At 42.8% G+C, this 21,674-nt stretch overlaps 1 protein-coding gene across 1 annotated transcript in view; it reads right to left on the bottom strand.

The window, feature by feature from the left end:
* Positions 1 to 21,109, bottom strand: part of LOC148515263 (chloride anion exchanger-like) — a 50,644-nt gene extending 29,535 nt beyond the window's left edge. Inside the window, exons 1-7 of the mRNA XM_088480259.1 lie at positions 20,979 to 21,109; positions 19,639 to 19,778; positions 18,210 to 18,320; positions 16,545 to 16,747; positions 12,509 to 12,673; positions 3,156 to 3,308; positions 1,287 to 1,369 (exon numbers count right to left, since the gene is read on the bottom strand). Of these exons, the coding sequence (XP_088336385.1) occupies positions 1,287 to 1,369; positions 3,156 to 3,308; positions 12,509 to 12,673; positions 16,545 to 16,747; positions 18,210 to 18,320; positions 19,639 to 19,778; positions 20,979 to 21,109 (986 nt within the window). The remainder of the gene's footprint in view (positions 1 to 1,286; positions 1,370 to 3,155; positions 3,309 to 12,508; positions 12,674 to 16,544; positions 16,748 to 18,209; positions 18,321 to 19,638; positions 19,779 to 20,978) is intronic.
* Between the last annotated feature and the right edge of the window lie 565 nt (positions 21,110 to 21,674).

The raw sequence follows: 21,674 nt of genomic DNA, 5'->3' as shown, positions 1-21,674 counted from the left end.
TATTAGCAACTGCGATCAGTGAGAGTATGCAGCTGCGTTTGCATTACCATCCGTCTCTGAATCAGGCCCATTGTATGGTATTTGCTTTGTTAGGACAATGGACCACAGATTCCTCTGCACTGATTCTACTGTATATATTAGGCAGCAATGTGGGATGGAAATTCACTTAACAATTGTATGCATAAGGATATAATGTATGCTATTCACCTGCACTGTATTTGCATGCATTAAAGAATTAAAAGAGAAATGCTGTCAACGGGCATAGGGCCTGATTCTAAGTCAGACGCAATGCAAACGCAAGTGCGAGCGACTGCGGCAACCAGATTTACTAACTTATGCTAATGTACAGTATAGTATACATATGGCGTGTAGTTGAACCTGCCACTGACCTACTGTTCACAGCCCCAATTGTCATCATTAGTATCGCCATTCACACCTGCCCCGTGCTGGGTGCAGAAGGTCTGTGAGAAACAGGCATCACTTTGTCATAAACATGCCTCAGTATAGCAGCACAGAACTCTGGCTACAAGTCCATGACACTCCCAAGGACCAGACGTTGTGTGTGCATTCTCAAGGTAGCCGCCAAATTGACACCCAGAAACTTTAATGGAGAGAGAACCGGTCACACACGGAGCCTCCAACAAGGTGCATATGCATGGTGGGGTGCATATACAGTTTGCTAAAATTCGCTAGGTGCATCCACTTTTGCACTTGTGGCTCAGAAGGATGTCCATACCTACATATCATTTGCATATTAAGTTTTAAGGTAAATATTTTCATTGTATAACTGTCATACATCTAGAGACATTTTTGTCTTCTTGTCAGCTATGTAAAACGGATGGAAGCACGGATGGTGTAATGGTTAGCATTTCTACCTCACAGCACTGAGGCCATGGGTTTGATTTCCACCATAGCCCTAACTGTGTGGAGTTTGTATATTCTCCCTGCACTTGCGTGGGTTTCCTCCGGGTGCTCCGGTTTCCTCCCATACTCCAAAAATATACTGGTACTGTAGGTTAATTGGCTCCCAACAGACAAATAACCCTAGTGTGTATACATGTGGTACGGAATAGAGATTGTGAGCTCCACTGGGGCAGGGACTGATGTGAATGGCCGAATAGTCTCTGTAAAGTGCTGAGGAATATGTGTGTGCTACATAGATAACTTGAAATAAAATAAATTTCAAATATACAGTCATTTTCTTTTGAGTTTAACGCAGTGACAAATATAGGGCAATGCTTTTACAAATAAAATAGAAAAAAGAAAATGGATTTAATATTTCTTACCCATGTTCTAATACTCCAATTATCTGTACATTAAATTTTTTATTGAAATCAAATGCATATGATACCCCAGTTGCTATAATTGTCTGCAAAATAAAAAGAGTGTGTCACATTAGAATGTATCTATAATATGAATGTAATTAGATTAGCTTTTTCATAGAAAGAGAGAACTGGACAGGAGGAGTAAGCTTGATGGTCTGGGGCTCTTTGCTGGACTTGCACAGTGACTGGCACAGTGATACTTTTCCCTCCAGAGCCCTGACAGTGACTAAAACCTGATATACTCAGCTTGAGAAGAAGCCACTGGCAATGGTTTGCACTTGCAGAAAATTTATCTATGGTCGACTTCTGTTCATTGAGATGGATAATCAACCACTTATCACTGTCCTGTGAAAGCCTCTGCACACTGCATCTTGATACAAACGACATTTCATGCTGAAGTTGCAAAGGTATTAGTTAGATGCGATGTAAAATTGTTATATTTCGCCATTATTAGGAGCATATTTTGCTCTTATCTGTATTTGAGACTATTTTTTACAGAAATAATTATAAGAGGCACCTGTTTCCCTTCCGATTGTTTGTCCTATATATCAATATTCCGAAATATATATGTTTTATGTTGTATCATGTTATTCATTGTTGTATGTCCATACAGTTAGTCATATAGGCATTATTATGCCAATTAAAGTTATGTTTTAGCAATTGAATTTTATTTAAGAGTGCTCACAAAATAGAGTTTCTTTTTCTCCCTTTTTTGTGATATTACTGTTCAACTCTAGTGAGCACCACCGCAATTTGAAATTTATATATATTTATCATCTACTTCTACATATCACCTTTTAATAGCGGTCCGTTATTGGTACATTGTCGGTGCGTCGATCTTTCCCCTTCCCCTTTTCCCTTTATGAGTATAATGTTTGGTGTAAACAATGCAAGGGATGTGAATAATGGAAAAACACAGCAGTCGGATATTGAGGTCCCTGCAAGACGAGCTGATATATGTGGCTGCAAATAACTGTCACAGCTTCCAGACAACACAGCAGGTCACATGTTCCAAGTCATCCAGCAGGTGCACAGGGAAAGTTCACCAACTGTAACATTTTCCAGAGCACAATAGTGATGCTTTGTAGATGGCGGGTGAACGTTTTGCCACATAACTCTGAAACAAAGCAACCAATTACAACTCTAATATTTTTCTGCAAATCTATGGACCAAGGGCCTGATTCAGAGCCACTCACTGCTGGCGAGCGCTTGCTCTGAATCAGGGCATCTTTTTTTTTTCCTCCTCCAGCACGCACGCAAAGCTGTGGGTGACCACCCACAGCTTGTGCGAGCGGCCTGGAGATGGTCGTGATTATCGCGACCATCGGGCTTGCGACGAGACCCTGTGGTAGGGTCTCAGTTCCCGCAAGCCCGAGTGGACTTCCTGCTCTAATAGAGTAGGGCCGCCCACAAACGCCGCGTTTGTGCAGCCATCCCCCCTCCCCGCCTTAAAAATGGGGCGAGCTGTGAATCAACTTCGACAGCAGCCCCATCTTGTAGCGAGACCCATAGCGACGGAGCTGCCGGCGCATGCGCAGTGGGGGACCATCGACCCGCTTGCGAGCGCTGTGCGCTTGTGAGCGGGTCTGAATCAGGCCCCAAGACCTTTAATTTAGTATATGATGTTCCCTGCTCAGATAGCTGCATCATAGAAATATGTCATTTGTAAAAGTCGTTCTTCTGCTATTAATCTCTATAGATATAGTTAATCCAATATGCCAATGTAGGAAAAGTAATAAATATATAGAAAATCCATGATGGGATATCCTGGATACAGTAATAATATAATATAAATAAGAAAAAGACAGTAATAAAGTATACCGGACTTACCATAATGAGTTCAATTGGAATGGGTACAGGTATATTTGACCTATATCGATTATTCGCTTGTTTGACAATAAAAACCACCACCATTATCATCACTGATGTAACAAGATCAGCTATATTTGTACAAGTTATCTTTTGAAATATATCACTTAACGTCTGCAAAACAAAATAGTGTAAAATATAATGTACAGTTCACTAATTGGGCTATTTATTATGGTCTGGGCCATTCAGGTATTGAACAAGTCGATACATTTGAGTACTTGGGTTATATTTACATTGCTAATATTACTTCCCGTGAGGGTTGGAGCTGAAAATTTAAAGTGGCCTAACATTCAGTGTAAAGCCCAGCATGCTAAATATTAATACCACTTTAAATTAGGGGTGTGCACCGGCCACTTTTCGTGTTTTGTGTTTTGGTTTTGGATCTGGATCTTTCTTCGTGTTTTGGATCTGGATTGGTTTTGCCAAAACCACCCTTCCGTGTTTTGGGTTCTGGGTTTTGTGTTTTGGATCTGTATTTTTTTTTTAAAAAGCATAAAAACAGCTAAAATCACAGAATTTGTTGGTTTCTCTGCTCCTATGCTATTATTAACCTCAATAACCTTAATTTCCACTCATTTCCAGTCTATTCTGAACACCTCACACCTCACAATAGTGTTTTCATGTCCAAAAGGTTGCACCGAGGTAGCTGGATGACTATGCTAAGCAACACGAGTGGGCGGCACAAACACGTGACCCATCTAGGAGTGACACTGCAGTGGCAGACAGGATGGCAGTTAGAAAAACTAGGCCCCAAACTGTACATAATGCAAAGAAAAAAAAGAAGTGCAAGATGGAATTGTCCTTGGGCCCTCCCACCCACCCTTATGTTGTATAAACAGGACATGCACACTTTAACAAATCAATCATTTCAGCGCCAGGGTCTGCCACACAACTGTGGCTGAAATGATTGGTTCGTTTGGGCCCCCACAAAACAAGCTGGCAATTAATGTGTCCCTGCACAAACTGGCTCTACGGAGGCAAGATGTCATCCTCATCCTCCTCATCCACCGATTCCTCACCCTCTTCAGTGTGTACATCCTCATCCTCACAAAGTATTAACTCGTCCCCACTTGAATCCACCACCACAGGTCCCTCTGTACCTTCTGGAGGCTGGCCTCCCTGGAAGAGCTGATAATTCATTTTGATGAACATCATCTTCTCCACATTCTGTGGAAGCAACCTCCTACGCCTTTCGCTGACAAGGTTCCCGGCTGCACTAAACACTCTTTCGGAGTACACACTGGAGGGGGGGCAACTCAGGTAAAATAGAGCCAGCTTGTACAGGGGCCTCCAAATTGCCTCTTTTTCCTGCCAGTACAGGTATGGACTGTCTGACATGCCTACTTGGATGCTGTCACCGATGTAATCCTCCACCATTCTGTCAATGGTGACAGTATCATATGCAGTGACAGTAGACATGTCAGAAATTGTTGCCAGGTCCTTCAGTCCGGACCAGATGTCCAAACTTGGTCCTGCCTGCCCTGCATCACCGCCAGCGGGTTGCTTAGGATACCTAAGTTTTTTCCTGGCAGCCCCAGTTGCGGGAGAAAATGAAGAAGGAGCCGTTGACGTGTCACGTTCCGCTTCAGCTGACAGTGTGTTCACCAGCAGGTCTTTGCACCTCTGCAGGCTTGTGTCGGCCGGAAAGAGAGACACCACATAGGCTTTAAACCTAGGATCAAGCACGGTGGCCAAAATGTAGTGGTCTGATTTCAACAGATTGACCACCCTGGAATCCTGGCAAAGCGAATGAAGGGCTTCATCCACAAGTCCCACATGCCGAGCGGAATCGCTCCGTCTTAGCTCCTCCTTCACTTTCTCCAGCTGCTTCTGCAAAAGCCTGATGAGGGGAATGACCTGACTCAAGCTGGCTGTGTCTGAACTGACTTCACGTGTGGCAAGTTCGAAGGGCTGGAGAACCTTGCACAACACGGAAATCATTCTCCACTGCGCTTGAGTCAGGTGCATACCCCCTCCTTTGCCTATGTCATAGGTGGATGTATAGGCTTGTATGGCCTTTTGCTGCTCCTCCATCCTCTGAAGCATATAGAGGGTTGAGTTCCACCGCGTCACAACCTCTTGCTTCAGGTGATGGCGGGGCAGGTTCAAGAGTGTTTGCTGGCGCTCCAGTCTTCGGCACGCAGTCGCTGAATGGCGAAAGTGGCCAGAAATTTTTCGGGCCACCCAAAGCGTCTCCTGCACGCCCCTGTCGCTTTTCAGAAAATTCTGCACCACCAAGTTTATTGTGTGAGCAAAACATGGGACGTGCTGGAATTTGCCCAGATGTAATGCCCGCACAATATTGGTGGCGTTGTCAGATATCACAAATCCCCAGGAGAGTCTAAGTGGGGTAAGTCACTGGGCGATGATTTCCCTCAGTTTCTCTAAGAGGTTGTCGGCGGTGTGCCTCTTACTGAAACCGGTGATACACAGCGTAGCCTGCCTTGTAACGAGCTGGCGTTTCTGAGATGCTGCTACTGGTGACGCTGCTGCTGTTGCTGCGTAAGGTGATACATCTACCCAGTGGGCTGTCACAGTCATATAGTCCTTAGTCTGCCCTGTTCCACTTGTCCACATGTCCGTGGTTAAGTGGACATTGTGTACAACGGCATTTTTCAGGACACTGAGGACACTTTTTCTGACGTTTCTGTACAGTCTCGGTATCGCCTGCCTAGTGAAGTGGAATCTAGACGGGATTTGGAACCGGGGACACACTACCTCCATCAATTGTCTAAATCCCACTGCACTAATGGCGGATACCGGACGCACGTCTAACACCAACATAGCAGTCAAGGCCTCAGTTATACGTTTTGCTTCAGGATGACTGCTGTCGTACTTCATCCTCCTCGCTAAGGACTGTTGGAGGGTCAATTGTTTAGTAAAAGTAGTGGTGTTCCTACTTCCTCTCTGGGATGATGAACGACTCCCAGCAGCAGCAACAGCAGCAGCGGCAGCAGTAGGCGTAGCAATGCAGGATCCTCCAGAGGAATCCCGGATAGGAGAGTCAGTCATGCCAGTGACATGGCCTGCAGGACTACTTCCGATCCTGACTAAGGAGGAAATTGACGAGGAGGGAGTTGACGGTGTGGTTTGCAGGCGCTTGGATACAACAGGACAACGGGATTTAGGTGTCCCTGGACTGCTTACGGTCTTAGCCAAAGTTTCTGAACTTGACAGTAACTTTTTATGAACGCGCTGCAGGTGCCGTATAAGGGAGGATGTTCCTAGGTGGTTGACGTCCCTACCCCTACTTATTTCACCTTTACATATGGTACATATGGCAAGACAGTTGTTGTCCGGATTTGGATAGAAATATTGCCAGACCAAAGAGGTGGAATGTTTGGTCTTCTGCCCAGGCATGACCGTGATGGGCTTTTTCATCCCACGGACAACAACTGTCTCCCCCGGAGCCTGATTTAAACAAACCACATCACCATCAGAATCCTCCTCGCCAACTTCCTCCTCAGCGCCAGCTACACCAGTATCCTCATCCTGTTGTACTTCAACAGTGACATCTTCAATTTGCATATCAGCAAGTGGACTGTGGGTGCTCCTTTCAGCACTTGCAGGGGGCGTGCAAATGGTGGAAAGAGCCACCTCTTCCCGTCCAGTGCTGGGAAGGTCAGGCATCGCAACCACCACCACACTTGGACTCTCCTTGGGGATTTGTGATATCTTCTTAGAAAGCACAGTTCTTCGCTGTGCTTTTGCCAGCTTAACTCTTTTGATTTTTTTAGTGGGAGGAGGGCTTCCATCGTCATGTGAAGCTGAACCACTAGTCATGAACATACTAGGGATCGACCTTAGCCGTTCCTTGCCACTCCGTGTCGTAAATGGCATATTGGCAAGTTTACGTTTCTCTTCAGCTGATTTAAATGTCTTTTTCAAGGTCATTTTCCTGAACTTTGCCATTTGGGATTGTATGTGCCCTCTACTATGACATTGGGCATCGGCCTTGGCAGACGACGTTGATGGCATGTTATCATCTATGTCATGACTAGTGGCAGCAGCTTCAGCACTAGGAGGAAGTGGTTCTTGATCTTTCTCTATTTTATTTTTATCGGAGAAAGTTTGGTCCTCCATTTATGTTATATCGATTTGATATATACGTGCGGCTAAACACAGAAAATAATTTTTTTTTTGGTTTGGACTGGAGTGTACTTTGGGGGTTACAGCACCCTTTAACGGTCAAGCCAGCTGGCCCTTATGACACAGGCGCACTCTTGGCACTACTTTGTTGATGCACGTGCGGCTACTGCGCACACAATTCACAAACACAGAAAATAATTTTTTTTTTGGTTTGGACTGGAGTGTACTTTGGGGGTTACAGCACCCTTTAATTGTCAAGCCAGCCGGCCCTTTACTTATGACACAGGCGCACGCTTGGCACTACTTTGTTGATGCACGTGCGGCTACTGCGCACACAATTCACAAACACAGAAAATAATTTTTTTTTTGGTTTGGACTGGAGTGTACTTTCGGGGGTTACAGCACCCTTAACGGTCAAGCCAGCCGGCCCTTTACTTATGACACAGGCGCACGCTTGGCACTACTTTGTTGATGCACGTGCGGCTACTGCGCACACAATTCACAAACACAGAAAATAATTTTTTTTTTGGTTTGGACTGGAGTGTACTCTCGGGGGTTACAGCACCCTTAACGGTCAAGCCAGCCGGCCCTTTACTTATGACACAGGCGCACGCTTGGCACTACTTTGTTGATGCACGTGCGGCTACTGCGCACACAATTCACAAACACAGAAAATAATTTTTTTTTGGTTTGGACTGGAGTGTACTTTCGGGGGTTACAGCACCCTTTAACGGTCAAGCCAGCCGGCCCTTTACTTATGACACAGGCGCACGCTTGGCACTACTTTGTTGATGCACGTGCGGCTACTGCGCACACAATTCACAAACACAGAAAATAATTTTTTTTTTGGTTTGGACTGGAGTGTACTTTGGGGGTTACAGCACCCTTTAACGGTCAAGCCAGCCGGCCCTTTACTTATGACACAGGCGCACGCTTGGCACTACTTTGTTGATGCACGTGCGGCTACTGCGCACACAATTCACAAACACAGAAAATAATTTTTTTTTTGGTTTGGACTGGAGTGTACTTTCGGGGGTTACAGCACCCTTAACGGTCAAGCCAGCCGGCCCTTTACTTATGACACAGGCGCACGCTTGGCACTACTTTGTTGATGCACGTGCGCCTACTGCGCACACAATTCACAAACACAGAAAATAATTTTTTTTTTGGTTTGGACTGAAGTGTACTCTCGGGGGTTACAGCACCCTTAACGGTCAAGCCAGCCGGCCCTTTACTTATGACACAGGCGCACGCTTGGCACTACTTTGTTGATGCACGTGCGGCTACTGCGCACACAATTCACAAACACAGAAAATAATTTTTTTTTGGTTTGTACTGGAGTGTACTTTCGGGGGTTACAGCACCCTTTAACGGTCAAGCCAGCCGGCCCTTTACTTATGACACAGGCGCACGCTTGGCACTACTTTGTTGATGCACGTGCGGCTACTGCGCACACAATTCACAAACATAGAAAATATATTATTTTTTTAGCACTTGGGGGGAGCACCCCTGATGGACAGAGCACCCCCTGGACAACACTACAGCACTCCTTTAGGACTGGGACACTGCACAGGACTTTGGAGTGGACACAGCCCCTATGGAGAACTGACTGCACAACACAGTCCAGCCAGCCCCTATGGACTTTGAAGTAGTGGACACAGCCCCTATTAACAACAGCAGCACAGCACAACACAGCCAGCCCCTATGGACTTTGAAGTAGTGGACAACAGCAGCACTACACTACACTACACTACACTACACAGCCCTAACTCCCACCCTCCCTCTTCACTGTCCACAGCCGAGTGAGAAAATGGCGCCGACGCGGGTACCTTATATAGGATCCAAAACCCGCGAGACTCGGAAGGCGGGATGATGACGTTTTGCCTCGATTTCAGATCCGAGTCAGGCGGGAAAAGTCGAGCCTGACTCGGATCGGACTCGGATCGGGGGGGCTCGGGGGGGTTCGGATTTCAGAAATCCGAACCCGCTCACCCCTACTTTAAATTTTCAGCTCCAACCCACCGAGAAACGGCAGTTTGCAAAAGCCACTGCTTCGTAAATATAGCCCCTAGCTTTCATTTGACCTCACCACTATACTTTCCATCAGCACAATGTAAGGGGCATGCACATGAAGCAGATGCTTGTATGGCACAGTTTGTGATATCATTTAATGGTCAATGAAGAAAGCCAACTGCACTGTTACAGACTGAATACATATTGCTTAGCATAAATCTCAGACAATGACTCATAGGGGTAAATTTACGATGAATCGAGTCTGGGAGAGTTTGCTTTTTTTTCAACTCGATTAGCTACGCCGAAACTCTGGTGATTTGTGGCTCCTGAGACGAAGAAGAAAGTTTAGCTGAGAGTGAGATGTCCGATGATGAAGCAGAACGAGATTTCTCTCCCAAATACCAGGTTTTGCAGGAGATTCCTCTCCCGAGTAGCAGGTTTTGCAGATGACTCACCCGAGATTGCAGTGTCTTCTTTCTGCAAAACTCTCCTGAGCAAGCAGCCAGCACATATCAGTGAGATATGTGTAAGCTGCTTGTGTTGTACCTGTAAAAAAATGGGTTAAAAGTGTAATAAAAAAATTACATAGCCCCCCCCCTAAAAGCTTAACCAGCCCCGGACTTGCCAGCCTGTCCTGGTTTCTAAAATTATGGGGAACAAATGTGTATAGTCCCACTGTAAAATAAATAGCTAAAGAAAGACAAAACACACACCATGATTAGTAAAGCTTTGTTACATACACCTACCCATTCACACCTACTTACCTATACCAGATGCTTCTGTCCTCTTCTCCAGTAGAATCCTTAATGACTGACCCTGTGTTTTGTCTTTCTTTAGCTATTGTATTTTACAGTGGGATTACAGGTACCGCCCGTATGCTGGCAAAGGGCAGGCATGCTGGCACCTGTAGTCCCACTGTAAAATATAATAGTTTACTTCTATTCTTTACATTATTACCCCCGTACCCAATGCTCCAGAGGTGCGGGGAAGAGCCCCGGGCTTCAGTCCAAGCTTGGGGTCTCGGGGGGGGACCCCTTCTTGGGGGGTCCCCACTTCCCCTGAGATCCCCGGCTTGGCCTGACCGGCTTGGGCTGATAATGCTTTGGCCCCGGAGCCCCGGTGAAAGGGTCTCCGGGCTGTGGCATTACAGCCCGGCCGTTTTGGGTCTGGTGCTGGGTTTATATATAGGGGGGACCCTACGCAATTTTTTTACCCCTATATTTAAAATCAGGACTGGCCCTGCAGCCTGGTGTTGGTTTCTAAATTAAAGTGGAACCCTACACATTTTGTTCCCCGTAATTTTAGAAACCAGGACTGGCTGGCAAGCCTTGGGCTGGTTATGCTTTTTTGGGGGGGCTATGTCATTATTTTTCTGATATTTAAATTTGGTTTCTATATTTACAGGCAGAAGCATACATGGATCACAGTGATCTGTGTATGTTTCTGCCAAACTCTCAGATCACAGGCAGGTGTATTTTTTTCACAAGTTTTTACAGGAGAGTTTTCCCATCTCATGAGAGTTTAGAAACTCTCTGCTTGGTAAATTCCAGAATCCTATCTTCACCAGTGAAAAAGTTCTCAAGGTTTGCCGATGGTGAATTGAAGAGAGTTTGCTAACTCTCCAGTATTTTCCCATAGCAAAGGAGATCTCTCTCCCGAGTTTGACAAAAAATGCCCAAACTCTCCAGAGTTTGCAAACTCTCCCAAAACTCTCAGCTTAGTAAATTTACCCCATAGACTTTAACAGTAAATTAAGATGCTTAAGTAAGGGCAAACATGTTACTGAGATTACTATCAAGTTATGAAGACAACTGCCAGGAACAAGAATGTATCCTCTGTATTCAGTACTTTAGAGAAATGATGCTGTATGAAGACATGTAAAAATATTTCAAGTAACAGCACTGTTATTATTACTATGATATACAATTCCATCCAAATATTAAGGCAATTAGAAGCCCTCAGTCTAACAATTAATAACGCAATATACTGAGACCACAAACCGAGTTTGAGAACCATGATGTATCTGGTTTTTTTTTCCAGTGGCTGCATTATGTATTATCACTGTATTTCTTAAATGTTACATAAACCAAATATATTTTTAATTTAACTACTATATGATGTTTTCCAATACTTGTGTTGCACACTGGTTATCTGAACATTAGGCCTAAGATGCTCCTAAAACACTGCATGAATGACATAATGTCACTCATCCAGTATCTTTAATGCCCCATAGTGCCCCCATGGTGCCCGGTGCACCAACAAAAAGTGCACCCACAAAAAGTGCCAGCCAGCAGCTATTTCCATGTGCAGATGCTGGCTGCTGCTATTCTGTGTCACTTAGCTATGATGCCACAGCCATGCACCACACTCACATCTAATGAGCTGAAGATGCTACACCCTCCTCCTGCCTTGCCAAGTCAAGAAGCAGCAGGGGTGCAATGCATGGATGGTGGCCATGTGGAGTGGCCCCAGGGCTTGTGCCAGCTTTGAGTATAGTTGCATTATGTAATCTCTTATTCAGTTGCATGTTATGCACAAAACTCAAATAGTAGAGAGATGCATTAAAAAAAATGATGTTTTTGTGTAATTATATCATATACACAGACATGACATATAGCTTTCCTTCTATAATCACTGTGAGGATCACTGATAAACTATTTAACAAAGAAGACAATTATTAAATCTAGAGATGTGCGGGTCCGGATTTCTGAAATGCGAACACACTTGAATTTAGCGGTCCCATGTAGAATAGGTTCGGATTCACTTTTGTGACCTGGGTTCGATATTTTACCGGTTCGGAACTCGGATTTAAAAATCGAACTCGGGTTTTGGATTTGGACATTTTAGCTGTTATTATTGATTTTTATCGATTTTTTTATCGATTTTTATTGATTTTTATCCGCAACCAAAACCAAAACACAAAGATGTATCCTGATCCAAAACCAAAACACATGGGTCGGCGCACATCTCTAATTAAAACCCTACTTCTGTGTGAAAACCATCACAGGCAATATTTATGTAATTTATTATATTTTACATGTGATTATTCAAATTAGAGATATTAAGAATTATTTAGAAAACCATAAATCTTATGCATTCCAGAAATCAGATCCTATCCTAAGTTACATTTATTTTGTATATAAATGAAACGGCATTTTGGACTAGTAAAAAATTTAAAAAAATTGGGATTTATAATGTATAAGTGTACTTACATAGAACAGTGACATAGGACCATTAAAGTTTGATATCTGAAGTCCGAGAATGAACTTCAGCTGAGACACCAATACCTGTATAGCTGCTGCAGTGGTAAACCCACTTATCAGGGGTTCTGAGAAATAGATTGCTATGAATCCAACCTGCATCAATCCAAAGGCCAGCTACAAGAAAACATTATTGCATTAATAAAATTATGCATATACACAATAAAGAACAAAATGGCAAGTATGGAAAAGCATGGAAAAAGTAAGTGTTTATTAATCTAATGTTTTTCTCTATTATTTATGTGGAATTAATGTAATCAATGAGATACTGTAAGTCTTCTCAACAGTGACCCTAATTTATGAATACAGTTGGACAAGTTGGATGTATAAACTTTGCTTAGTTTATATTACAGTCTTACACTATGCTGTTGTTATGGTATATACAGGAGAGTAGAGAGGGTGGCTTCGGTGGAGCATGAGCTCCGGGGAGCCAAAATATACAGAGAGCGCCATCCAGGGTTCCGGAATTCATTGGCGCTACTCAGTATGATGGCCGCCTGTTAGTTTTATCTCGGTTTGTTTGCTCTATATCCTAAATAAGTTATGGATCTGAGATCCATTTCTACATTACATGCTCCCTCATGCTGCCCAGATTGCCTTCTCTCCAGCTCTCACTCCTCTGTGATCATCTTCTGTCACCTCCCCTTTCCTGTCAGATTGATTACATTCACTTCTCACCTCTTTAATTCCCTCCCCTCTCTACCCTGTGTTTGGCTCTTTTCCCCTGTCCACTCCTTTCTTATTGGCTTCTGTCACCACCCCTCTCCTTTTCTTATTGGTTTCTGTCACCTCCCCTCTCTGATCGGTACTTCCTCTCCCCTGTCCTCTTTGATCCCCTTTTTCCTTCTCTCCTCATTCATTCATTGTGCTTCAATGGACTTAAAAGTGACACATCTGAGGTAAGGTCCTAAACTTCAATTATAAGGTATTAGATTAAAAAAGTCACTGCTTTGCTATTTAAAGTAATGGATGTGTTCCCATGCATGACCACAAAGTGTTATGTAAAACGTCTTTTAAAAAATATTAGGAAACCTGAAATAATAATAATGGTGGTAGACAGAACATGGTTAGTAGTACTCACATTAATATAGGTGCAATGTATATTTGCAAAGTAGGAGCACAGCTGAGAGGGGAGCTTCCCATAGGTGTTCCCACTCCAGTGAAAGCTGCTTGGGGCAATAATTACAGTAATAAGCTGTGCAACCTGTGGAATTTTTGTCAATTTAAGTTAAATGATCAGAATATATAATACAATCTCCCAGGGGCATTTTAAGAGAGGAAGAAGCCCGTGTGCACTCCTCTTGCAGGGCCCCCTCCTCTCTCCCTGGTGGCTGGCAGCCGACTGACGTGGATGGCCAGCCACTGGCGCATTAGTAGTCTCTGTGCACTAGAGTGGGCCCGGAGTCTACTGCGCATCCGCAGAACGCTGGGAAAATGGCCGCAGCGGCCATTTTTCCGGTGTTCTGAGCAGCTGTGACACCCGACGTGGGACCTCGACGTGGGACCTCGGAATAAAAAAATTATGGGTGCAGTGTGTGCAGTGCGGGGCCTCCCTGGACCCGGGGGCCTGTGCACCCATTATAGATACGCCCCTGCAATCTACTCTATTGGCTAATAACAATAATTCAAAGGAGATAAAAGTCTGATCCTAGGTGCTATACATAAATAAAGCAGTGGCAAGGAGCTACCCCTTAATGTCAGATAGTGCATCACCGAAGCATTCTATTCCCCCATGGGACCTCAATGCCAAGTGTCATACTGCCACTATTTGCTCTTTTTCTCTTCACTTCAGTATTCCCCCGCAGGCTGGCCATACCCCACTGGCACAGTTCAGTACAGGGAGGAGGGGGGGGCAGTATGACATGCACTTTCTCGGGGAGCCATGGCTCCACGCTACTCCTCAAGGTATATATACCACATTGGCAGAGCTGAAGTACTCTTTGCTACTATTAAACATAATATAGTGTTATATGCATTGTCACAAGATTAGGTTAAGGGGTGCTGTATCCAGGGGTAATTGGTGGCACCTTGCATGCAGTGGTCAATTAGAACACTTCAGACTCAGGGAACATCCCCAGTGCCACTATAACAGTAACATTATCAGACGGGTCTGGGTTGTTTACTTCTGTAACAAATTGGGATTCCCACAGTTTCCAGAAGTGGGAAAACTCTCCCCCCTGGACCAGCCCCCAATCTACTAGCAACTTGTGTGAAAAAATTTATTATTTAAAAACACAAAAAAACAAACACCCAGGGAAAAAATAAAACACATTAGTTGCCCCAGTCCCCTACAGAAGACTGGTGACAGTAAGCTTGTCTCAGTGTGTTTCATCCTTTCTAAGGACTTTTTCAAAGGTCGTGTAATTGTAGTGTTGTGTTTGGTATAAATACCTGTGATTATCAGCTTAAGGCTGCTCCAGAGAAAACGCTAAGTCTCCCAGTATCTCCAGCAGATGACATTGCACCCAATGCGCATTCGCAGTAGCCGCCACTAGAGGCCAAACTGCCAGGCGCCTGGAGGCAAAATAGACGGTGGTGTCCCCCTCCCCAGTAGTTCTGACTTGTGCAGTTGCTGACATCTGTCAGTGCATGCGCAGTAACATAGCTGAGGGGGCAAAGAAGGAAGTAATGTAATCGTGTTACTTCTCAGTGATCCCTGGAATGAGCTCTGTCAAGCTGTACTCTCTAGTGGCGTGCTAAATGTTCATGCGCAGTGCCACTAGCTATAGTAAGGATGTGCTGACAGTGATGGAATCATATGCTAGCAGTGATTTGATTAGTGCCATCCATACATCTGCACAGAGGCATCACTAGGGTTGGTATCAGCCGGTGATGTAACTCATGGTGTCACCCCCCAAAGAAATTATTATTATTTAAAAAAAATTCAAATACAGGGCCAAACGCAGGAATTATATATATATATATATATATACACACATATGTCAATTAGGCCTCTCCCCCTCATGGCAAAATGCAGCGATTCACGTGTCATTCGGGAGGTGGCAGGCCCAAATGACGCAATTTTAATGGATTTGCATTACATTGACTCCGTCTCCTCCATATTGACCCACGAATCACAGCAATTTGCAGCAAGGGGGGCGAGGCTTAAGAACATGGTGCTGCCCTTCTCTCCAGTCTGTCAGAGGGGGTTTTGTGGGCATGAGTGTGCGGCTTTTGGTGTCACCCCTTGGAGGGTGACAACCGGTGCGGCCCACACCCCCGCTAATGATGTCACTGCATCTATGCAGCAGCCATGCTATTAGTGGTAGTGGGGATCCCGAATATGGGTTATCACCTGGCCGATGCCATCTTTTTGCTTTGTCCTATGTGTATGGCCATTTTCTTGGTTGCAGCAAGTCTTGATCAGTCTGGGGTCCTGGTAGCAGCTGCGCTGCACCCTCGAGCTGGTCCTGTCTCTCCCCAATATAGCATCAAACATCAAATAAGGAACTAATCCTACAGTCACTACAGTTGGACCCCACTGTGTATCTATGTTCACTTCAGAAGTATCATAATGACGAGCATCCCCATGTATACAGTTTTACCCTGATATTTTAAGTGGTTCACCAACCCAACTTTTACAAGAGTTACCAGGCTACCAGAACTTAACAAAGCCTTTACCCGTTTGCCTTCTACAGTAATTATACACATTTGTTTATTTGGCTCATAATCCTTGGCTTCAGTTATGCTCAAGTCAAAATATGCATTTTGCAGTTCCCTTGACAGGAAAGGTGCCAAAAGTCCTACCCACTGACCAATAGGATAACTTTCCCTTTCAGTGGTTTTTCCAAATGTTTTAAATAGGGTTCAACATCATCACAGTTTGTCATCTTTTGCAGAAAATGACTATACCATATGGAGCTGGAGCTAGTTGAGACATTTATGGAAGCATTTCCAGACAGGGTTGCTAGATGCTGCACCACCTCTGACACTTTCACCCGGCTGGGACTTGGTAATGCCTGAAAAGGTTAATTACAGAAATACTAACCTGAAAGATACCTGCGAGGACTGTAATAGATGAGGCTACCAGAACCCTTTGTTCAGCAACTGACAAGTCATCAGTGCCATCTACAGTGTTGTTGTTGTTCTGTATGCCATCAAAAGCCACTGTCACATTATTATTGTTAACAGGATCTGGAACTAACCTTGTCACAACTGAACCAACCATCATGCTCAGTACAGGGAAGGGGCCTGAAAAGTATTATAGAGAGAGAAAAGTGCTAATAAGATGACATACTGTATATTTGATGTGTTCAAAAGTAATCATTGTGGTTTAAAGTATTACCCATACACAGTGGGTGCAGCCATTTTATAGGCTGGATCAATATTACAGAGTAATAGTTCACAGTACACAATACACAGTAGCTCAGTAACAAGTATGTCTCATGCCACAAAGATGTCACTAGCACCACTAGAGAGAGGTTAGGATTAGGCACCCCATCGGGAGAGTTAGGTTTAGGTTGCGGGAAGGGGAGGATAGGGTTAGGCACCAACGGGGGGAGGTTAGGGTTAGTGTAGCGAGATGGGAAAGGTTAGGGTACTTACCAGCCCCAGTCAGAATTTTGATCAGTTGGTCTTCCACTGTCGGTATTTGATCTATCAGCCATTCAGCTATTCAGCCACCGTGATTACTTACCGATTCCCCTCAATACACCATATAGCACAAGATGCCTGGCATGACTGTTGCTCTGAGAGGTGTAGTGCACCATCTTTTTTACATTTTTTTTGCATCTTATTTGCAAGACAGATGCCGCAAAACTCCACTCGCAGTGTCGCTGGGCTGTGACTTTAACAGCACAACTGGGGCCACTATTTAAGGGGCACTGCATAAGGGTTACCACTATTGGGGCCACTGCATTGGGTGTGGACTGCTACTGGGGGCACTATATAAGGGGCACTGCATAGGAGGTACCCCTACTGGGGGCACTATATAAGCGGCTTACTACTGGGGGCACAAGGGGCACTGCACAGGGGGGACCACTACTGGGGACACTATATAAGGGACTTACTACTGGGGGCAAAATTGGCACTGCACAGGGGGGACCACTACTGGAGGCACTACTGGAGGAGGGTCCTAAGGGGGTCCTCTCCTGGGGCACAGGGGGCCCTGCATATGGGCACCACTACAGGGGGCTGACCCCAATCTTTATTTTTACTTTACATTAATCCCATATGGACCTGCCTCCTCCCTGGAACACTTGAGGGGGGGGCGCCGTAGCACGCACGTGCTCCAGGCACCCTGGCTACACGCTACTCCTGTGCCAGGGCCACCTGCATGCACTTGCTGCCCAGGCTAAAAGTTGTCAGTCAGCCCCAGCGGCCGCTGCATCGTAGCAATTCATATAAAGATTCAGACTCAGCCGCACACAGCTATACAAATGTCGCACATCAAATTGATCAATGCAATCTAAAGTAGTTTCTCGCTTCCAGTTGTTTTATTTATGCACATAGGAAGCACATTTTGAGCAAGAAAGTTGCCTGGCGCTTCTGAGTTGCTCTGAACTGTTTGGAGCGACTGAAGCCACAGTATATGTGGACACATCTGTACATAATTATAAAAGTTACATAAAGATATTTTATTTAATAAGATGCACACATGATTTGCTGTATTTTTCCTGAATATACCCATATGAGGTTTTACCATTTAACTTACCAACTGAGATATGTTTTGATGTTCCCAGAAAAAAATAAAGGATGACTGGGAAAAAAGCTGAGTATAGTCCATAAGCTGGAGGAACATTCACCAGAAGGGCAAATGCCAGACCTAGAGAGCACAAATAAATATTTGGAATGTTATTGTTAGTACATATTAACTTACCCTGCAATCAATATATTGCTATTACCCTACCTAGAATGTTCCCTGAAGTAGTTGTAATAGAAAGTTGTATCTAAATGCAAAAAGAGATGGTTGCAGACACTACATAAGATTTAAGGAAAAGTAAGACTAACGTATTTCTAGGGCTTCAATTCCTAAAGATCAGTGGTGTTTAATTATATATTAGAGAAGCAGGATGTCCTCGTACTAAGCTATGCATACTGTGTTGCAATGAAAACCTATTGGTCCCTCCCAAAAATGCAATGTTAAAATAGGTTTACCACTCTGCATTACCGCCAACATCACTTGTTTACCAATGTTTATGAAGCTGTGGAGACTAGTAATAGAATATATCACTGGGACATCAATGCTCATTATAGCTGTATGATACTATGTTGTAGGTTTTATTACTTTACAGTTCTGGGACTGATGGAGGGTTTTTACCTGTCTAACTGATACGGCTGAGGGTTTATTATATACTAGATAACGTACAGACTACTTCCATATATAAGGATATTAGTCATCAGAGAGGATTTAAATGACTATAAAAAAGCACAAAACAGCAGAAACTCAAAGGTGGCTTTTTATGTATGTATATATTTTACACTAGGGAGTACATAACACCGTATGATACTGTACATGAGTAACAGTTTAAAATACATGTTGTATTACCTTTAATACATTTTATATTTAATGTTTGGTATAGCTAATATTAGAAATATTTATATATTTATTGAAATTGAAAATACAAAAAAAAACAAACAAACAAAAGAAATTTGTCAAAACTTGTATTTTGTGAAAGGCTTTTATAAGAAGCTTCATGCTGCTTTTTATGGGAAAGGGTCTGGCTGTATTGTGAACAGTGTAACTTGTAACTTAAGTCACCAAAATAGCACAAGTGATTAATGAAGCAGAGAAGCTGTAGGTTTTGCTTGAAGGTACTGGGGGGAAAATTCTACAAACTGTTACAAAGGGGAAACCGTCATGTTGCCAATAGCAGCTAAACACAATAGATATGTTATCGGTGGCTACTTTTTGCTGCACATCCCTTTTCCGTTTCACTAGTCTTTAGAAATGAACCTCATGATATGAATAAATGTGTAGTATAATGTCTTGTCACATTCTGGCATGGATGAAAAATGCCATAATATTGATATTAGTAATATTATTGTTTTTTATGATGAGGGATATCAGAGCTGGATAAAGATATGTTTCACAGCTTATACAAGTATTCACACCACTCATGTATGCTATGCAATTACAGTACCTTGTAAGACCGCCACCATGCCAGTACTGATACCCGAGATAACATCACTGAAAAGCCATTTCTTGAAGTTGTAAATGGGCAACCAAGAAGCAACTGGCAGGAAATTAAAAGAAATTCTCTGGGCTTTGTTTGTGGAGTACCTGTAATATGTAATTTTCGTGAAAGTGAACTCTCCTTTGTACAATGTAACAGTAGTATTTGCTCTTCCCTAGACCCACTTGTCAACACAAATGACTAATAATCCATTATTCAAGGTATTCATTGTAGTTGATTGCACATTAGATCTAAGAGAGCTACAAGATAAGGCAGTAAGCCTAATAATGAACACACACTAAATGGGAGCATTAAGTGAAAACATTTTGCACACAATTGTCTAAAATGTAATTAACATGTGAGATTTATTTTGTACAGAAACTAGCTTCATTCTTGGCCTCTCGTTTGGTCTAATGATGAGGAGCATTGATCACTAATTAAAACTCCATGTTACTAATACAGATTACACTTTTATGGTGCCGACCCGTCATACACTTGATTTGTGAGACATAAATGTAAATTATATTACACAATCGGTATTTCATGGTAAAAATGCACCAGCAAATAAATGGATTATTCCTTTAATGAAATCTTTATCCAGACATAAAAATCGGAGTGTAAGCTTGATGGATAGGAACTAAATACTACTAACAAAACAATTGTTCATCTTTACATTCCACATATACTATTGTACAGTACACAAAAAGACAATACATGAGTAAATAAGCATCCACATACTGTATCCACACATCTGTTACCTTTTGTGTACAACATTGTTCGGGAAATGTAAAGACGCCTCATTTTTGTTAGTTATATTTAGTTCCTATTCATCAAGATAACATTCTGACTGTTATTTCTGGGGCACAAATATGAGGAACATAAAGATAACTTTACTTGTCTAAGATTCCAACTACAATAGTCAACATCACAGACTCACAACAAACATAAAGTAACATTTTTATTCATGAAAAAGTACTAACAACAATAATAATAATCACTATATCCTCATTAACAACTATTCATTGAAACGTACAGATGAGGATAACTTTGCAGAATTTACCTTACCTGCTTCACAAAACATCTATATGTATATGGTTAGATTGAAGAGTGCTGCAAAATGCTGTGATATATTACATTAAGTCTGCGTCACTGATGGTTTAACTAAGGCTACATAAAAACTTAGTTGAAACGAAAACTATTTGTAAAAAAAAAAAAAAAGTATCTTTTCTCAGTTTGCCACCTATTTGATGTTCTTCCATAAACATATATACTGTAATATATTATATTATCTTAACCTGCTGACTTACCTAAAACTCTCCTTGAGATGATCCAGAATGGTTTTATGATCCCTGGACACTTTTTTGTTACTTGCATTAAAAGCATTTTCCGAGTATATGGGCCTGGCCACCACATAGTGATTTCCCGTGTTCTCAATCATCGCTTCCAAATATTTGGTGTTGTGTGGAATTTTACTTGATCTTTATTGTGATTTCATTTCTAGGTAGCAGATGACTAGAAGTAAAGGGTACATTATGTTCTTAAAGGTTCAGATATAATTAACTGCCAACATACCGTATCCAGCAACTCAGAAATTCAATTATGTCATACATCACTTTATAGGTAACAGATTTTCTCTATGTTTGCATTAACTATCATAGAAAATATATGGTTCTGCAAAAAGGTTCTAAAATCTCTGTATGTTTATTGTTATTAAAATTAATAGAAGCTGCCATATTGCACCAAGTTAAAATGAAGCTTTATGGCCAGTGGCCACATAAAAAATATTGAAAATTGTCAATTGTTAAATTTGACAATAGTAACTTTTCAAACCTCTGGTTTATTAAAGGATTATTATAGTCCAAACTGGATCAATTTCATTAAAAGTTGTGCAGGGCAAAATGCTGATTTGCAAGAAGCAAAACAGTATTACAATAAACAGTATTACTGTAGATTCACAAGCTATTTCAAGAAGGATTGGGGTAACTCTATTCAGGTCCAAAGCT

Source organism: Taudactylus pleione, unplaced genomic scaffold (genome assembly GCF_031769625.1).
Source record: "Taudactylus pleione unplaced genomic scaffold, aTauple2 ptg000251l, whole genome shotgun sequence".
NCBI classification, from domain to species: domain Eukaryota; kingdom Metazoa; phylum Chordata; class Amphibia; order Anura; family Myobatrachidae; genus Taudactylus; species Taudactylus pleione.
Note: the sequence above shows the minus strand (reverse complement) of the source record. Positions and strands in the feature narration are given on the sequence as shown.